Here is a 17,050-nt window from a genome sequence, read left to right on the forward strand (position 1 = left end):
TTCGTCGCAGCTGTGTATTGGCAAACTGGCGTAACCCGACCGTGCAGAAATTAGCAGAAGAGTGCAGTTTTGCGTTCACTCCGCCGGCAACGTGATGCATGTACAGACGCATGTAAACCGGGGAGGAACAGAACCGCTCAGAAGTTCTTCTCCATGTGACAGGAAGACTTTCTCATTTCCGTGACAGCCGCTGTCGGAAGGAACACTACGCAGGAGCCTTCCTGATGTGTGCGCTTCCACTTCAAGGGCGTACTAGCAGCAGCTACGGCAAACGATCCGAATTCCTCTTGTGTTGCGTGGGATTTGTGAACTAGTCTCCGATTGCAACGGAGAGAACAGAAGCAACTCAGTCGTGACCTGTACCCCCTGATTTGCTTCAACATGTCAGTATTTGACTTTGAAATTGCGAGGTAAGATTCGCCGAGAAAACCACGGTTTGCCTCAGACCACGAAGAGCAGTCAGAAAGCGCGGATCGTGCTGGAGCTTGTGGCGGACTTTCTTTGGCTCAAGCGTAATGAACTCTACTCCAGATACGGCTGAAAGCCAGACCTTTCTTGTTTTCATTCCTGTCAGCTAGACTGTCGAGCCATCTCGCTGTCGGAAGTCTCGTGCCGACGCCGTCATCTGCACCAGGAGTCAGAACCCTCTAATGGTAAGGGCCGGCGTTTCACCAGACCGTCAAAGCGTTCGGTCAAGAAAAACGAACTGACTCAACTTCCAGAGACAGAAAGTGGGTCACAGCCACGAACAAACGAGCAGACCTGTGTCAACTTACACCGCAAACACGGGTGAGGCGTTTTGGAACTTTTCTCCGACGCCTCAGGCCACCTAGCAAGCTCATTCCCTTCGACGACAAACGTAGCAATGGTCGTCAGTGAGGATTTACCGCCAATTGTTGCTTTCGAAAGCCTCTTCCTTCAAGCAGGGAGGCGAGCACACTACGGGCCTCAGCGAGTTCTGTTCCTCGAGAGCTGTCGACGGCCTCCCTTTTCAGCAAAAGCCTCTGCAGGACGCGTTCCCGGATTCTCCCTACACTTTTCGCTATATACATTGACGCCATAAAGAACCGCTTGTGATAGCTGAAAGTGTCGGATTTCAACATGGTCAATTGGAGAGAATCCTTGTGCGATGTTTCCCTACTTGACATTCCGGTTTCAGCACAACTGTAGTTTACCGGGACATTCGTCGGCAGCGTTGAAAGGTTTGTTCAACAGTTGTTTGCTAGCCACGACTTTGTTTCGACTTCGTCGCACTGCTACTTTCGCGCACACTTCGACACGAGACTTGAAGTCGAACTTCTGCAGCTCCACGGTAGCCGTCAAGACGCTGTTTCGCTGCAGAACATCCAGTGAAGATGGAACCGCTTAGTCGTATGTGAGATCGACTCTCGCACACTCCTGGTCAGTTCTTGAAGCTTGTTGTTTACGGGATCCAGGTGCTACCGCGTTTGCCACTTGAGGTCCTCTATATTATCGTCCAACACACTTCGATCTGCCGCAGGGGTGGTTTGGCGTCCCGATATAGAGTAGATGGACAACATGGCGGCTAGCACGTTGCGGACATCGTAGCGGCAAGAAGGGAGGAGTGTGCACTCGGTGGACAATGCGTTTTGGTCTATCTCGACGACTTGTCTGCCACGAAGTACCTACGCTGTGAAACGGGTCACCTGGTTTCGACCTGTGCGCATGCGCCGCCTTGTCTTGGGTTGCATAGGTGGATCACAATCCCACCGTGTTTAGGTAGACAGAAACGAGTGAAGAACTCGGAGAAACGTGCCTCCTTTGCCTTTTCTGCCGACGAAAAGCTGCCCGCCATCCGCTCTTCAGGCCTGCGACGCTTGCGCAAGTTTCCAGGGAAACGAGGTGTCTGTCGGACAGCTGGCGGGCGCTGTGTGTCTGCGGTGAAGACTCCAGAAAAGAAGATTTTCCTGGATTTCTAGAACTGGGCTACGTTTATACCTGACTGCGAAAGGTTTTTACCTCATTCAGTATCTTTTCTCGCCCTGCAAGCCTTAGGTGTCTGTGTGTGTCTCGCGGTCTGCTGCTCGGGGTCGACCACCACACTGCATGCATGGACAGAACCAAGGACGGTGCTAAATGGTCTCGATTTTCTCCGAGTTTTTGCAGCACCTCTCACTCTCAGAGACTCCGGCTGTATGTCTCCACGAAAGCCTTCACTTCCGGGTCGGTTCCTCATTATGAAGGCACCGGTTTACTCCGGTCGTTCCTAGGTTTTCTCTGCCGCTGCCTCGACCTTCACGCCGACGCTGCTGAGCTCTTTTTTCGCAGGCTCTCGAGTTCCTTCTGTCCGGTGCCCGGCGCTCTTTCCTGTCGCCCTCTTCACTTTTTCGCCGATCTCCTTTCTCTCCACATTTCCGCGACGCAACTCCTCTTCGACAGAGGAGCAACGTGCGAACTCCGTCCGCGCTGTCTTGTCTAGTCGTATTTAGCGCATGCAGCCGTGCTTTTGTGCTGACTACGCGCCTCGTTGACCGAAGCTGCCAGTTTTTTCTCGCTGTGTTTCCACCACCGAGTCCACGCAGGTCTGTCGCACTTCCCGGAACGTTTTTTCTCCGCGTTCCGGGAGATGCCGTGGCGTTGTGAGGAGCGAAAGACGCAGAAACGGCGCTCGTTTGTCTTTTCATTTGAGGAAGGCAGGTTCACAGGGAAAATGTTCGACTCTCTCGATTGCGTTCACTGTTTCCGCCGCCGTCGTATTTTCAAGTCAGAACTGAAGGCCGCTCGTGACCTCTGAAAGAGGCCTCCCTCCTCTCCTTCCTCTTCTTTCTGTGCTTCTCTCGGTTGTCTTCTTCTCCTCTCTGTCTGCACCTCGCGAAAAAAAAACTTCTGGAGTTCCCGTTGTCTCTCTCACCGCAGTGGCTTTCCACTTTTTCTCTCTCCATGTTTCCTGCTGCCTGTCTCCCTTCCTTGCCTCTCTCTCGTCCTCTCTCGCAGTGCCTTCTGTCCACTTTCGAACTTGCTCTCCGTGTGCTTCTCTGGATATTGTAGAAGCAGTTTCTGCGTTTTTCTTGATTTCTAAGACGCGAGATACACCGGACGCAGCGGTGTCAACAAGGCGCTCACGTCGCCAAGAGAAGTCTCCTCTCTGCAGCTCTCTGCTCTCTGTCGACTCCTTCGATTTCCAAAAGATGGCAGCTGCGTCCCCATCTGCTCCTCCTCCCCCGCCGCCAACACACCATGTCGTTGTTCCTCGGCCCCCTGCGGGTCCGCAGTTCTTCGTTGACCAGAAGCGAGTAAGGTTTTCCGAGTTTCAAAGCGTTTCGAATGCATGCGTCTCGACCCTCTCCCTCGTTCTGCTGATCGAGATCTGATGCCCTAGGCACATGCACGCGCCTGTCGGATTCTTCGCTTTTCTCCTCGCGGAATCTCTGTCGACGTCCATCGAATCTTGCAGACATCTGTGTGTCTATGGCTCTTGTCCGCGCATCGCTCTGGCTTCCTGGATCCACGTCTCTCAGTCGCTGCATGCACGTTTATCTTCACCCGGCGAAGGCTGTGGATCTCTGCGCCTCTCGGGGTCCGTTGCGGACGCGTCGCTCCACTTCGCGAGCGCCAACAGGGAAGGGGGCAGAAGGCTGCGATTTGAGCAGAGACACCCGAGAGGAAGCAGCGGTGCTCATGGTGAAGGCGAACTGTCTCCGCCTTGAGAAAGGCGAAAGCTGAGAGTTCTGTGTCGAACATATTACATGCACCATGGCCCGTCGTTGCTTCCCGACTGTTTCGGTCGAGACTCTCCTCCTCCGACGGCCTTGTCGATGCCGTCTCTGTTTCCACCGCTGGCTTCGTGCTCTTCTCGCCGTCGCTCGTCTCCTCCACTTTTTTTCTTTTTTCTCTGGTGTTCTCTCCGTGATCCTCCCCGTTTTTTTTTTCGCGGTTCTCGGCTTTCCTCTGCCTCTTCGGCCAGCTCTGCGTGCTCTCTTCTCTCTCTCCGGTCCTCCGGCCGTCCACCTCTTGCTTCTCCCCCTGCTCGTCCTCTCTCTGTCTTTCTTCCGACCTTCGCCCTCTCCACATGGCGCTCCACCTCTTCCCTGTGCTCTCTGATGTCCCCAGGGCGAGCTGTATGAGTTGCGGCAAGTCTTGCGGAGCTTGCCGACCGAGAGGGATGTGACGAAGCAGCGCGACGCTCTGAAAAAGTTGATTGCCTACATGACGGTCGGTCTCGACGTCAGTCGTCTCTTCGCAGATGTTGTCATGCTCGCCTCCACAGCCGACCTCGTTCAGAAGAAAATGATTTACCAGTACCTCACAAACTACGCGGGTGCGCGGAAGAGGTCAAGTCGAAAAAATAGATTACAAATCCGTCAAGGTGCCTGTCCTGTCTGCATCTGTCCAGGCCCAGGCTCTGGATCCGATTCCACGTTGCTTCCTGGTGTGGATGCGGCGTTCCTGCATCGCGACTTCTTCGTGTGCATCTCTTGGTTTCGCAGATGTCTGCCCTTGTGCTTTCCTTTCCAGCGTTGCTTTCGCTGCATGCACCTCTTTTGACAGTTTTTGTGTCTCGAGAAAAAGAAGGAACCGTGGTGAAAAGCGTTCGGCGAAAAGGTCGGATTACACACGGGGCTGGGAGCGGCGACTGTCGGGAACGGTGTGCAGAAGGCGTCCTTCTCTGCGTGGAGCAGGGCAGATCTGTTGCGGTTCTCCATGGTTTTCGTGGACGCTGGCCTCTGCAGCTCCGGCTTCGCGTCTCCAGCGTGCGTTCTCGCTCTCCTTCCTTTTTTGCTTCCTGCTGAGCTTGACGGGCCTTTCAAGTTTCGGTTTGCGGGCTTTTCGTCTCCGCATGCAGATACGAATCCTTCTCTCTCACTCTTGGCCATCAATACATTCCAGAAGGACTGCAACGATGAGGACCCGCGACTTCGAGGCTTGGCACTTCGCAGTCTCTGCTCTCTGAGGTGAGGACGCAAAACAGTCGACACAGACGTTTTGTTGGAGTTCACGGTTTTGTGGGGCAGCTGGTTTTCAAGATGCAGCTGAGGCGAACGGAAAGGAGTGCTCTGTCAACTCCCTACTGCTCATTGTTTCGAGGAATCGGGAACGTTTCAGTTTTTTGGGTCCTTTGTGTATAAACAGTGTACGTTTGCATGCGTCTGCATACGTCTGCATACTCCATGGATGCATCACTGTACAGACGCCCTCGTCCGCACACAGGGCGAGGAGGCAGGCGGTCGCCTGCAGTTCGCTGGAGAATGATCTTTCAGGGAAAAGGAGGGGAGACTGGAGCGACGCGGCCTCTCCTCTCTGCGGAGGCGCCACTTCCGCTCTGCCGTATCGCTGCTGTGATCCCCGCTTCTCAGGCTGAGCTGCATGCTCGAGTACATCGAACCTGCCGCGCGCAAAGGCGCTTCAGATCCAAGTCCTTACGTCCGTCGAGCTGCAGTCATGGGTGAGTTCCGAGAGAAGAGAAGGGGAAAGACACAGAGGAGAAGAGAGATATAGGAAAGGAGAGAACGGAGAAGAGAGAGATAGGAAAGGAGACAGAGGAGAAGAGAGATATAGGAAAGGAGACAGGAACGGGGATTCACAAGATGAGCTGAGAGAAGAGAGAGAAGGATTCGATTGTGAGAACTCCTTGCGGTGTATTCAAAGAGAGGAAGAAACGCGTTTGTTTTTCGACGTTTTAGACGCGCGTTTGTCCCTCGCATTTCCATCTGCTTTTGCTGTGTTTTATTTCGCAGATGTCGGACTTGTGTCGTGATTCTGGTGCCTTTGCTGCCTCGTTTTTCTCCCGGTGTCCTCTTCGCTCGATCGCCCCTCGAGTCTTTGTCTGTTTCTTGGTGTGCTTCGCTCGTTGTAGCTCTTCCCATTTTTTTCTGTTTCTGAGGTGTGTGCATCCCCTCTCTTTTTTCTCCTGTTTTTTATATCGCCTGTCTCTCTTCTCTTCTCGTCCCTTCGACCAATTTCGTTCTCGTTCTCCGTCTCTTCTCCCCCTCCTTTTCTATTCCACCTCGTTTCTGCGCGCCTTCGCGAGTCGCGTGTGCTGACTCCTCTGGGCTTCTCTCGAGTTTTTTTTTTCAGGCATGTTGAAAGTCTGCAAGTTGCTCCAGGAGTTGATGGCGACGGACGAGGAATCGTCGCTGCAACGCATCGACGAAATTCGTCAGCGTCTCCACGAGGCGCTCTTTGACGACGACCCGCAAGTAAGAGTTCAGCAGACGCTTCAGAACAGGAGTCTCTGCACCTGTGTTGCAGACGTGAGAAACTCCGCAGACAATCGCAGCGTTCGCCGCGAGTTCGTTCGCTTCTTCACTCTCTCATGCCCAGTCAGACTCACGAGCTTCCCGGCAAATGTCTTGACCGGCAAACTTGTCGGCGCTCAGTGAAGTCATGTTGGTGTGTGGCGAACTTCAGTGTGACTGCAGAGCTCAAGCAGACAAACCGAGACAGCGAAGAAGACATGTTTCGCCGTCACCCTCCGTACACAGATGCAGACTGGCGACGTCGAGGATGTAAACAGGATGGCTGAGAAAATTTGCGTTTCGGCTTACGGTTTCGGAAAGAAACGCCTTCCGATGTCCCTAACTTGTGGGGCCTTCTGTTCTCTGCTTGTTCGTCTTTCTTCTCCCTCGTCCAGAGTTCTTCTTCCTTCTCTTCTTCGTCGCCTTTCTTCTCGCTTCTCCTCCCTTGCCTCATGTCTGCCTTCCTCGGCGCGTTTTCCTCTCAGGTGACAATCAACGCGATCTGCGCGCTGAACGAATTAGAGGCCGAGACCGGCGGTCTGCAGGTGACGAAGAAGATTGCGACTCACTTCCTGAACAGGTGCGAGGAAGGACGATTTCGCTTCTTGTCTCCGCAGAGTCGCCGTCTCGCTCCAGAGAACTCGAAAGCTGTCAATTCCATTCACAGAACGCGAGGGAAAGGATCAAGGAACTCGCACAGTTGGCTGCACAGACGTAGTGTTGGCGGCCTGAGAAGGGAACTTCTTTTGCGTGTGCGGTTCGAGAGAGTACACGCTAGGATTTTGAGGTCTTGTTTTTATCGCGCCTCCAAGTTCTTCCGCGCTTGTCGCGACCACCGCATTGAGTGCAGTGAGACTGTCTCCGATCGCGGCGTCTGAGGAGGCGGCTTCTTCCCCTTCTGCATGCAACTGTGCCTTTCTCGCAGAATCAAGCGCTTCTCCGAGTGGGGGGTCTGCGTCATTTTGAATTTGGTTGCCTCCTACCAGCCGGAGACCGAGGAAGAAGCTTTCGACGTGATGAACATTTTGGACGACAAATTGAAGAGCTCCTCGGCAGCCGTCGTGCTCGTAAGCGACGCAGAACGCGAAGCGACAAATCCGGCGCGTCGGGTGGGGAACGTTTTTCCAGTGTTGATGGCTGTTTTCTGGCGACGTCCACGAACCTCACAGGACGGACAGGCAGTCGAAGCTGCGCAGACAGCGACAGAGAAGGCAGCGACTGCAGAGAAAAAAGATACGAATGCCGGCATCTCACTCTCGACGCCACTGCTGTGCGCCTCCTCAAACTTTCTCCACTTTGCTGCGTGTCTTGACCTCGCAGAGTCTCTCTTTCTCTTCTTCTCTTTCTCTCTCTTTCTCTTTCTCTCTTTCTCTTTCTCTCTCGCCTCGCGATCTCCTCTCTGGGTGCTTCTCTTAAATTGTGTGTGTCTCCCGAGACAATAGGGTGCATTTGCTGTCTCTTCGCGTGGACTCTCGTCTTCTCCGCAGTTTCGGATTCCCTGCGTGCGACCGCGTCCGCTGCGGCTTCCGCGCCTGCAGCATTCTCTCGCAAATCTGGTTTCGCGTCTTCCCTTGCTTCAGGGGTGTGCCAACTGTTTCCTCGAACTCACTCGGGGGAACGCCGAACTGAGGAAGCAAGTTTACTGCCGCCTGAAGCCTCCGCTCTTGACTCTCGCGACGACAGGGTACCCTGAGATCGCCCACACGATTCTCCGTCACATTCTCCTCATCGTTCAAACAGGTGAACGCAAAGAAAAAACGTTGGAGGAGCGACGACTCTTCCTTTTCACCCTCCGTTTAGAAATCGACGCTTCTCGGCATGGCGCCTGCTCGACCTCTCCCGTCGAGCCTCCTTTTTTGCATTTTCTTAAGTTCCTTTGCTGCGTCTGAGGACTTCGAGAGAGAGAGAGAGTCGGCCATGAAAAACACAGAAACGAACCGACCGAAGCGGAGTTCCGCGACCTTCTTGGATGCGGCGCGAGGCCGGGAGAAACGACGTTCTTCCAGTTTTCGACTTTCCCCGACCTTTTGACGCGGGCAGTCGACAGATGCGACGAGACTCTTCGCTCGCTCGTGGAACAATCCTCGTGTCTTCCATTTCCACCTGTCGCTGCGCAGGGGGCGAGGACGCCGTCGAGATCTTTGCAGGCGAAAGCCGCCAGCTCTTTTGCCGATACACCGATCCGTCCTATTTAAAAGCTACGAAGCTGCAAACGCTCGCTGCTATTGCCACCGAAGTAAAACGCAGAAAAACAGATCTCCCCGCCTACTATACATTTATACACATACACATATGCATAGCCATACATATATATATATATATATATATATATATATATATTAGTCATATACATTCACGTTTGATGACGTAGTTGCATGTACCTAGTCGTGGACGCGCATGAAGCTGAACATGACAGATATATATATATATATATATATATATTATGTATATGCATATGTATGTGTATGCATATTATGTATATTATATATATATATATATGTATATATATATATACATATATGTATGTATATGTCTATGGACCTGCACTGGGTAGATATGCCTGTTTGTCCTCTGTGTCCCTCCCTGTATATTGTCGTTTAGTATCCTGTATGTGGAAACTGTTACACCTTTGTACTCTCTCCCTTTATATATATATATATATATGTAATTATATGTATATATATATATCTATATAGATGATTGTATATATGTGTATACGTGTGTGTATGTGCAGTTCTTTGTGTAGAGGAGTTTGGGGAGATTGACAGGAGGTGTGTGTGTTTCCTGCAGCCCACGTTTTCCTTCGAGGGTCTTTTTTTTCTAGGTCGTGGAGATGGCGTCTTTGTCTTTTTTTCAGAACAACTGCGTGGACATGATCGCAGAGATACGCGAGTACGTTTGCGATGCAGACGCAGACATCGCCCGGCAGAGCCTTGCTGCTCTTGGGGTAATTGCTTGCAGAATCCCCTCTGCAGCAGACGACGTTGTCACTTTGGTGAGGCTGAAGGAAACCGTGGAACTCGTCTTCTCGTTTCTATCGCGTCTCGCCTTCTTTCGGTCTTTCTGGGTCTTCTCTCTTCTCCCTCTCACTTCTCGCTTCTGTCTGCTCTCTTTCTTTTGGCGTCCTTCCTTCTGTGTCTTTCCTCTCCTTTTGCTGCCTTTCCGTCTCCTGGCTTTTCTCTGTCGCCTCCACTGGTCTTTCTTGCACTTCTGTGAGAGCCTTCGCGTCAATATCCTGTTTGCGTTTTTACGTTCCTTCTTGCGCGTCCTTCTGCGCGCGGCTCCCCCTCTGCCTGAGTTTCACTGTCCTTCCTCTTCTTGCTCCTTTTCGCTCTTTCTCCATGCCTCTTCATCGGAGTTTCCTTCTTCGCGTCGCCGCTCTGCAGCTTCTGTCTTTCGTGGAGATGGAACTCGCAGACTTCCTCGCCTCCGCCGCCTTCGTCATTCTTCGCGATATTCTCCGAAAATACACGAAAGTACAATACCAACTTCACGAAAAAACAAAAATTGTGTTTACACTGGGCTGATGTAGACCTGCTACCTGTCGGATTCTCCTCTTGAAAAAATAGGAACCTCTTTTCTCCCGTATTTTTTTATGTGCAGTGCTCGGTCTATACATCTATGCTCACGCGTATACATGCATGCACTGGTGGTAATTACGCACTTATGCTTGTGCCGACATATACACATGAATATATGCATGTACGTCTCTTTTACATACATGCATACATACATACATACATACATACATATACGCATATATATATATATGTAACGCGTCATTATGTCTCTATCTGGAATAGTTAGGTCTCTCTATATGAACGGTGATGGATTTGATAATGGTTTCTTTACAGAAGTACGCGTCTATACACATCATACATGTACAGACGTGAAACGCGTACTTACACATTTGTATGTGTTCATATGAGTACGTATGCATATATATATATATACATATATATTTCTATTTATATATATATATATACATATATTTCTATTTATATATATATATATATATATATATATATATATATTTATATATATATATATATATTTCTATTTATATATATATATATTTCTATTTATATATATATATATATATATATATATTTGTAATTAAATGTAAGTATCCATATACACCTTTTATGTGCTGAGTGGGATACCCACCTAGTGCGGTGTGATCGTGGATGTATGTGTGGAGCGGATGGAGATTGCTTCCTTTTTCTGAATCTTTTTTCAGATGATTTCTCGTCTTGTCGAAGCTATCCGAATCTATGCGTTGCGGCTGTCGGACGGCGAGGGCGTCGCCGCAGTCGTTTGGATGCTCGGTAGGTTTCATTGTTTCTTTTTTTCTTTTCTCCTCCGTCTTTGTCCCCACTCTGTACCTCCCGGTTCTGTCTGCTCTCACTTTCTTCCATCATTTCGTTTCTCTCTTGTCGTCCTTTGCTCTCTTTCATCTCTCGCCTCTCTTCTGCCCTTTGTTCTCCTCTCTCCTCTTCTCGCGGAGGAGGGGCGTTCCGTTCACACGAAAAGGTTGGGTGAAAGTCTTTGTTGTTTTCTCCTCTCGACAGTCGATCTCTCAGAGTTTCGCGCCTCTGTTTTTCAGGAGAATTTTCGAAAAACATTGACGACGCTCCTTACATTTTGGAAGAGATTGTCGATCGCTTTGACGAGGAACCACCAGTCGTCAGGTTAGAGACAAGAAGAAACATCGCGGTTTCGCTTTTCCTTCTCTTTGCGTCCTTTTCTCGTCTTTTCCCTCGTTGTTCTCGTCTCTTTTATCTCTCTTCTCACTTCTCTTTCTTTCACCTCTTTTCCTCTTTCTCTCTTCTTCCTCGGTTTCCTTGCTGTCCGCTCTTGTCTTCGTTCTGCCCTTTGTTGGTTCGCCTTCTTGTGTGTCTGTCCGCGTTTCTCATCAAAACGCAGATCACCAGTTGCTCTTCACTTTCCTGCCTTTTATTTCCTTTTCTTCCACTTTTCTCCTTCCGTCTCTCTCTCTCTCTGTCGGTTGTCCTTTTTCTTCCTCCAGAATGGAACTTCTCACGGCTGCGACGAAGACCTTCTTCAACTATCCCGGGGAAATGCAGCCGATCCTGGGCAAACTCCTGGAGAAGGTAAATGCGTTTTCTCCCCATTTCTTCCTCTCCCTTTGTTTCTTCCGTTCTCTTCGTGTATTCTGTGCCCCAGTTTCTCTTCTTTTTCTTTCTCTTCTTCTCTTCCTTCTTCTCACTCACTCGCGTTCCTCTTCTGCTTTTCCTCGTTCGTTTTATCGTTGTATCCTCATGTTCTCTCTTTCCATCCTTCGTTTCTTCATCCTCGCTCTTTGTGCACTTTGAAAAGGGCAACGCTCGCATGCTGCTTGATTGGCTGAAAGCCGCTTTGAAATCCAGTGCATGCGAAACTCTTCTCTGCATGCGTGCGTCTGCTACTCTCCCTAGAGAAAGACGTTCAGGACCGCCAAGGTAGTTCTGTGCGTCTCTCTGCCCGTGACCCCTCTCTGTAAATATGGAAATATACCTACATCTACGTCTATCCACATACTATATATATATATATATAAATATGCATGCATGCACGAGCATCTATCTATTTAATCGATCAATATCTACATCCATCTATTTATCTCTCCATTTATTATATTTTTGTATGTGTTTCTATCTATATTTGTCTGTCTAGCTGTCCATAAGTATATATCTGTATCTCTATAGCTATGTATTTACGTGGACTTATACATGCATCTATGGGGTAGACTGTGGTGTGACGCTTTGTTCGCGTTTCGGATATTTGGGGATATCGGTTTTGCGAAGGTTTCTTTTTTCCTCGGAACTTGTCTTTTTTTTTTGATGTTTCTTTTTTTCAGGCAGTCAATGATACGTCGAATCCGGACATCCACGACAAGGCCCTATTCTACTACCGTTTTCTGAAAACAAGTTTGCAGGCAAGGCGTTTTGCGTCTTCTCCTGTTTCTCTTCTTTTTCTCTGCTTGTCCACCTTGAGAAATACAGTTCTGAATGATTATTCGTACGGAGACCATCGTGCATTGTTTCTTCTTTGTTCGCTGCTTAAGACCTCTTTCGCTTTGTGACTGTGGTTCAGTGGCTGACCTGCATGCGATTTGATCAACCACGACAGTCAGGACAATGTCGACGTTTTTAGAATTGTGTTTTTCCACCTCTCAAGGCCTCGGTTTCTTCCGTCGTCCTGTCTGCTGATGCAGGACGCTCGACGCATTCTTTCAACGCCCTTGCCACCGGCTGAAGAACTCGAGGTGCGAAGATTTCTCTGTGATTCTTCTTCGCTCTAGATTCTCTTGAGACCATCGACCTTTCTCCATCTCCATCTCCCTCTTTCTCTTTCTGTTCCTCTTTCTCGTGCTGTTCGCTCCCCGATCTGCTCCCTCGTTTTTATTTTCTCCCTGTCTCTTTCTCTTCTTTTTTCTCGTCTAGAGGCAGTGCTCCGGCTGCTTTAGTGGGCTCGCACTGAAGTCTCGTTCCTTCTTCCTTCACTTTGTTGTTTCTTCCTTCTCCTCTCTTTCAGTCCTCCGCAGATCGAGAGCTCTCTGAGCGTCTCCTGGAAGAGTTCAACTCTCTCGCCGTTGTCTACCGACTTCCGAGCTCCGCGTTCCTCTGCGTCTCGCCGATTCCGTTTCGAGGAAAACTGGCTCTCCCCGCCAACGCGTCTGCTGCGAAACGCGGCGCTCTCGCCCCCGCTCTCTTTCTGGACGGTCGCGAAGGCAGAGGCACTGAGAGAGAACAAGAGAGAGATCAACAGAGAGAGCGAGCGAGAGAGCGAGCGAGAGAGAGGGGAGAGAACGACTTAGACGCGCTCGAAGTGAGGCATGAATCGTTCAGAGAGAGTGACGAGAGGAGACATCTCAGCGAAGAATCGCAGGGAGAACAGAGAGGCAGGTCGAATCAACTGGGAGACCTGCTGCTTGCGCTGGAGGCAGATACCGCAGCTGATCTTTTGGACAGACAGCGAGAAGGTAAGGAAAACGTTTGGGTCAAGAAAGGTCAAATCAAATGGCAGAAGGAGGATGAAGTGCAACGGAAATGCGTGCATGCATGTCTTTCTTGCGACCTCCCTTTCCTCCTTTTCTCTCACTTCTGTTTCTTCCTCTTCCTCTGTGGTTCTCTCTCTTTCTCTCTCCGCTAGGTCTCTTCTCCGTCTCCTCCTGTTGAGCGCGCGCCTCGCTGTCTCTGTGGTTCTCTTCCTCTTCTCTGCTTGTGTCTGCTTCCTGCGTATTTGCGGTTTCCTTCTCTATGAATTCCATGGCGCTCCACGTCATTTGTTGTCGCTCTCACGCTCGGCATTTGCTCGCTTTCTCTGTTTCCTTTCCATCTTTTTGTGTGGACCATTTATTCGCCTGTCCTTCCCTCGCTCGTTCCCCCCTCGGTGCTACCGGTGTGGAAAAGAGTTTCTCACTTTCTTCGTCCTTTCCAGGTGCTTCGGTTTCCTTCTCTTTTCCAGACTCTCGTGACAACGGCGCTCGAGTTTCTTCCGGCGCCAGCCGCGAAGCCCCCGCGTCCGACCGTCTGCGGTGAGGGAGAAGTGGACGACAGCGGGAGGGCAAAGACGTTTCGGCACTGACTTGGTCTTACCCAGTGAAACAAAGAACAGCGAGAAATCCCCAAGAGATACTTGAACCGTGACGTGCAGGGAGTACGCTCAAATCAACCTATTTCTTCTCTGTTTCCATCTGTATCTCTTCTTCTCTCTCTTCTCTCTTGGCCTCGCTCTCGTCTTCTCTCGACTTCTGTTCTGCTCGTCGCTCTTTTTTTTCGCTAGTCTTCGCGTTTCGTCTCTGCTCTCTTTTATTTTTGTGTTTCTCCGGTCTTCTCTTCTCCTCTCCGCGCTTCCGTTCCTTGCAGATAACAGTTTCTCGCCATTCTCCCCTTGTCGGTTCCCTGCATTCATCTTTTCTCATTTTCTTCATCTTGTTTTCTCAAAACGGTTCGTTCTGTGTTTCAGTCTCGCCTCCTCGGTGACCCTCGACTCCGCAACGTTCCAGCGTCTCTGGGAGGAGGCGGAAGACGCGCAGACGCTGAACGAAGTACATGCTGTTCCCCAGTTTTCTCCTTTCCTCTCCGCGGCCGACGACGTTCAGGCTCTCGGCGACGCCTTTGAAGTCGCTGCGGCGCAAAGCAGGATCTTCACCATGGTCAGAACGAAAAATTAAAAAGATCAAACATTCAAATTTTTCGTCTTGTGCTTGAACTCGGCCGACAACCACACAAACTACGATGATTCATCCATGTGCATTCCTACATCAATATACATCTGTATAAATATGTATTTGTGCATGTAAATGCATGCGTATATCCCTGCTTATATATATATATATATATATATGTTTACATGAAATTACGTATATTTTTGTACACCTGCAAGCATATACATATATATGTATGTATACTTACTTTTGTGTATACATATGTTTGATATATGTAATTATATATACATATATATATATATATATAAATGTACATTTGTGTGCATGTGTTGGAGGAAATGTGGTGACGCTGCGCATGCCTCGAGGGAAAGCCACCAGAGCGGTCGGAAAGTAGCGGCGGATCAAGAAATGAAAAGCGCAAGTTTTTTGCGGAGCTGAGATTTCGTTTCTTTCAAGAGAACTGGAGAGCAAATAGTTGTGTGTCATGCTGCCGATTTTCTCTAGAAAGCGAGAGACAAGCTTTCCAAGTTGCGCAGGTGGAGGGATGTAGTAGACATGGAGCGAGGCTGGGACTTCGCCGTCGCCCGTTGCGTTTTCTGTGTTTCTTTCAATGCGTTTGAGGTTGTTTTTGTCTGCGTCTTTGGCAGGCTTCCGGTGTTCTCGGGGACGTATTAAAGATGTTTTTTTACGGCGAAGACGAAGACGAGTAAGGCAGAAAGACTTGGAACTCTAAGAAACCACTCCACTCGCTTGTCTTTGTCCACTTTCGCGCGTTTTCCTGCGTCTGCAAACGCAAATAACGTCTCTGTGCACTGCAAAGGTCAATGCCTCTGGGGGGTGTCGGCAGCTCCGCACCGCCGCGCGCGCTTCTCCTCTCGAGGGAAGAGCACAGCCTCCAAGCCTCTTTCCATTTGCTTCTTGACAAAAATCTTCTCAGGTTCAGTTTCCCCGGCCGTCTCTCTCTCTTCGTTTCCTTCGTGTTTCTGCTCTTTCCTCCCGCTTGTTCGCTCCATTCTTCTCAGTTCGCCGTCTCGTCTCCTCTCTGTGTGCGCGCTCAGGACCTTGTATTTGTGTGAACTGCAGCTGACGCTCGCGCCTCCTGAGGCACCCGAGTTGAGTCTGGCGGTAAAGGCGGCGGCACCGAAGTCGGACTTCTCTGCGACTGGGAAACCCTCTGAAATCAAGTCTTCGAGGCAGAGAGAATTCGCTGCCGTTCTTCGCAGAGCTCTCGACAGACATGCAGAATTCCGGACGAGCCACAATTTGGTGTGAAGAGAAAACGGAGGCAAAGCGAAGAAAATGACAAAAGGCGACAGAGAAGGCGCAGCAGAAAGGAGAGCGGAGACGGAGAAGAAGAACAGAATCAGAGGGAGGGAGGGGGTTGAACAAGCACACAAACGCGTGGTAGAGAGAGGGAAAAGAAAAGGAAACTGAAAGAGAGAGAAGAAGGACTAGATACTGGAGAGGGAGGGAAAAAGATTCGAGCGAAGATGAAATAGGAAGACAGGAGAGAAGAGTGGATGTATCCTTGTTGTTTCAATATTTACGAATTGTTGTTTTAGCGTCTGCTTTCCGACCTCTCTCTGGAGTGCCTGTGTCCACTCTTCTAAATCGTTCGTCTCTCTCTGCTTTTCTTTTCATTTTTCGAGTCCTGCTGCTCTCAAGAGGTTTTCAACAATCACGCAACTCTGCGCTCGCTTCTTAGACATCCCTTTTTTCAACTCTGTGTGTTTTTGGAAGAAACTCTCAGCAACTTTTTGAAGAAGAGCTTTTCTACCACATCCACGTAAAAGCAATTCTGTCTACAGGGAGATCAACGATGTGGAGGCGAAAAGTCATGTGTCTTCGTCTCGACAGGTTGCTTCTTTCGTGAAGAGCGAGACCGCTGAGCGGCGGCGTACAAGCGTTTGCGAGAAGACAAAAAAGCAACTCGAGATACGTCCGCAAGGACTGGTCTGCGGTGGGCGTCGCTCTTGAAAAAAAGGCTGGGAGCGCCGAGAAAGGGGAAAGTATTTTGACTTTTCTGACGGAAAAAGGAAATTGAAGACTGCAGGTTTCAGTCGACGACGTCCACACACACGCGGCGAGGGATGTCGGAGACCCTCTGCTTCGCAGCGGGGACTCTAGTCCTTTGTCTTTTTTCTACTCGTAGGGAGAATGAAGGGAAAGAAGGCGAGAGCCGAGGATAGGAACAGACAAGGAAGAAGAGAGAGAGGGGGAGAACATCATGACGACGAAGAAAGAAGCGAGAAGACGAGAGAGAAGTGATGCTGAGAAAGACCTGGGGAGGAGACTCGAGAAGCTGGAAGAGAAGGGGAGAAGAATCAAGAGGCGGCAATTCGAGAGAGACGCATGACGAGCAAAGATGAGAAGAAAGAGGAGAGAAGAGTCGAGAAAAATACAGTGGAGGCGAGCACAGGCAGGAGAAAGGAGAAAGAAGCATGCGGAGACACTAGTCAAGAAGAAAGGGAGAGTCGAATCTGTGTCGAGGTGCATGCAGCCTGGAGAAGAAAAGAGAGAGTGGAGAAACAGAGTTTTTCTCTCGAAACGCGTTGCTGCACCGTTCGTGCTGCTCACTCGGCATTCGCAGACACTTGACATGGCGGCACTCCGGAAATCACCACAAATCCGAGAAAAACGACAAATCCCACAATCACAATAGACATGTAAAACCCCCACA

The 17,050-nt window shown here is 50.0% G+C and overlaps 2 protein-coding genes across 2 annotated transcripts; one reads left to right on the forward strand and one right to left on the reverse strand.

The window, feature by feature from the left end:
* Nucleotides 1-1,500: 1,500 nt before the first annotated feature.
* TGME49_266290 (hypothetical protein) lies at nt 1,501-2,789 on the reverse strand. Its single transcript, XM_002368677.2, has one exon. It carries the CDS (start codon nt 2,643-2,645, stop codon nt 2,175-2,177), a length of 471 nt encoding a protein of 156 aa, XP_002368718.1. The 5' UTR covers nt 2,646-2,789; the 3' UTR covers nt 1,501-2,174.
* On the forward strand, nt 2,077-16,863 carry TGME49_266280 (HEAT repeat-containing protein). The gene is made up of 21 exons (XM_002368676.2): nt 2,077-3,254; nt 4,072-4,279; nt 4,805-4,913; nt 5,316-5,404; nt 6,037-6,158; nt 6,683-6,777; nt 7,123-7,264; nt 7,778-7,937; nt 8,315-8,433; nt 9,055-9,192; nt 9,584-9,673; nt 10,438-10,525; nt 10,804-10,888; nt 11,227-11,311; nt 12,058-12,135; nt 12,415-12,465; nt 12,735-13,182; nt 13,668-13,737; nt 14,169-14,358; nt 15,018-15,076; nt 15,429-16,863. Exons 1-21 carry the CDS (start codon nt 3,150-3,152, stop codon nt 15,640-15,642), a joined length of 2,745 nt encoding a protein of 914 aa, XP_002368717.1. The 5' UTR covers nt 2,077-3,149; the 3' UTR covers nt 15,643-16,863.
* The last annotated feature ends 187 nt before the right edge of the window (nt 16,864-17,050 follow it).

This window comes from Toxoplasma gondii, chromosome IX (assembly GCF_000006565.2).
Source record: "Toxoplasma gondii ME49 chromosome IX, whole genome shotgun sequence".
NCBI classification, from domain to species: Eukaryota; Apicomplexa; class Conoidasida; order Eucoccidiorida; family Sarcocystidae; genus Toxoplasma; species Toxoplasma gondii.

Bases quoted from the DNA above. Each gene is read 5' to 3' on its own strand.
- TGME49_266290 (XM_002368677.2), bottom strand. From the start codon at position 2,645: ATGAAAAGACAAACGAGCGCCGTTTCTGCGTCTTTCGCTCCTCACAAC.
- TGME49_266280 (XM_002368676.2), top strand. From the start codon at position 3,150: ATGGCAGCTGCGTCCCCATCTGCTCCTCCTCCCCCGCCGCCAACACAC. The intron at 10,889-11,226 runs GTTAGAGACAAG...TTCTTCCTCCAG, and splicing joins GAGGAACCACCAGTCGTCAG to AATGGAACTTCTCACGGCTG. The intron at 12,136-12,414 runs GCAAGGCGTTTT...CTGCTGATGCAG, and splicing joins TTCTGAAAACAAGTTTGCAG to GACGCTCGACGCATTCTTTC.